This window comes from Coptis chinensis, chromosome 2, assembly GCF_015680905.1.
Source record: "Coptis chinensis isolate HL-2020 chromosome 2, ASM1568090v1, whole genome shotgun sequence".
NCBI lineage: Eukaryota > Viridiplantae > Streptophyta > Magnoliopsida > Ranunculales > Ranunculaceae > Coptis > Coptis chinensis.
Genome location: NC_141457.1, coordinates 68,948,105 through 68,949,967, shown reverse-complemented (window position 1 = coordinate 68,949,967; position 1,863 = coordinate 68,948,105). Strand labels below are relative to the sequence as shown.

The 1,863-nt window shown below is 40.3% G+C and overlaps 1 protein-coding gene across 1 annotated transcript; it reads right to left on the bottom strand.

Moving 5' to 3' along the window:
• Positions 1–213: 213 nt before the first annotated feature.
• LOC147517413 (uncharacterized) lies at positions 214–1,562 on the bottom strand. The gene is made up of 4 exons (XM_086593581.1): positions 1,442–1,562; positions 1,034–1,232; positions 496–949; positions 214–348 (listed from the first exon to the last, which is right to left on the bottom strand). The coding sequence occupies exons 1-4, from the start codon at positions 1,560–1,562 to the stop codon at positions 214–216; spliced, it is 909 nt and encodes a 302-aa protein (XP_086449707.1).
• Positions 1,563–1,863: the final 301 nt, after the last annotated feature.

Below are 1,863 nucleotides of genomic sequence, written 5' to 3'. Positions count from 1 at the left end.
ATGATCATCGTTGGTATGGACCGAGACAATATCATTGACAGGATCATTAGGGTCATCAGATAGCATAAGTTGTGGATCAAGTGTTTCTCAATGACAGCTTGATTATCAAGATCACACTTGCGCTTTCGAGTCAGCATAGGAGATATCAAATTGGTGACGTGATTCGTCAGAAAATGTCTGGACGAAAAAACAACTCTGAGTGATGTACATATCTCACAAGTCCTTGATGGACAAATCGATACCCAGCTCCTTTTCAAATTCAATGGTAATCTGGCAAGACTCATCCGACTTAACTGCTGCAGATAAATATGTGAGAGAATCAGCATGTCGTACATCATGATCCGGACGCTACACAATACTGATAGATTTAAAATTTTGAGCAATCCTATGAATTAAGTCCAAATAAGTTGTCATTCTCTCGTCACGAGCCGCATACGATCTGCCAAACTAGCTAGTGACTAACTTAGAATCTGTGAATAATCGTAACTTAGTCACCCCTAGGTGAAAAGCAGTGCGCAAGCCACGAATGACAGCTTCGTACTCAGCTTCATTATTGGAAGAGTCAAAACCCAAATGCACTGACTTCTCAATTTTTTCTCCATTCGGCTGCAAAATTACACACCCAATATCGAAGCCAGACTTATTATGTGAACCATCAGTGTAAACAATCCAGCAATCGGCAGATACATTTGATAAGTGTGGCAAGTCATCACCCCCAAGAGGTAATGGCGTGTTGTCGATGACATTTTCTTTGTCCAGTAATGCGTTAAACATAGGAATATCATCAATAGGAAAATTGGCCATTAGCGAAGCCAAAGTTTGCCCTTTCTTAGTTGTGCGAGTTTCAAAACCAATGTTATAAGCGCTAGAGTAACTTTCCCATTTTGTGAAGCTACTTGATTCCTGGGCATTGCGAAAAAGCTTTCGCAGTGGATATTCGGTATAAACTCTGACAACTCATCCCTGGAAATAAGGCTTAAGACGTCGCGCAACATGAACCAAGGCTAATGCAATTTTTTCCACTCAAGAATACCTTGTTTCAGCTGTTGTAAGAGTCTTGCTAACAAAGAATATAGGACGACCATCGTCACCGTCGACAAATAAGATAGCGCTTATGGCATGATTAGTAGCGGCTAAATACAGACCTATAGGCTGCCCCATTGCTAGACTGGCGAGAACTGGAGGTTGGACTAAGTACGCTTTCAAGTGACGAAATGCAAGTTCACAGTCCTCTGTCCAAATTGATGTATCTTTCAATGTTTGGAAAAAAGAACGACATCGATTAGAATACCGAGAGATAAAGCAATTTAAGGCAGCCAAGCGTCCTGTAAGTCGTTGAATCTCTTTCTTTGATGTCGGAGAAGACATTTCAAGGATATACCAAATCTAATCCGAATTTGCTTCAATTCCACGTCTAGTCATCATGTATCCTAAGAATTACCAGACAACAAACCAAAATAACACTTAGTCGGATTCAAACGCATGTTGACATTGGAGAGTCTGTCGAAAACAGCTTGCAAATTAGTAAGATGATCAGGTGCTTCTGTAGATTTGATAACCATGTCGTCGATGTATGCTTTGATTGTCTTTCCAAGTAGATTAGAAAAAATGGTGTTGACTAGCTTTTGATATGTGGCTCCAGCGTTTTTCAGACCGAAAGGCATTACCTGGTAACAGTAAATTCCTTGGTCTGTAATGAATGCAGTGAACTCTTGGTCCTCAATGAATAACGGAATCTGATGATAACCAGAATAAGCATCCAAAAAAGACAAACGCTGAAAACCAGATGTGGCATCGACCATTTCAGATATACGAGGCAACAGATACGAATGAATTGGACATGCTTTATTGAGATTTGTGAAA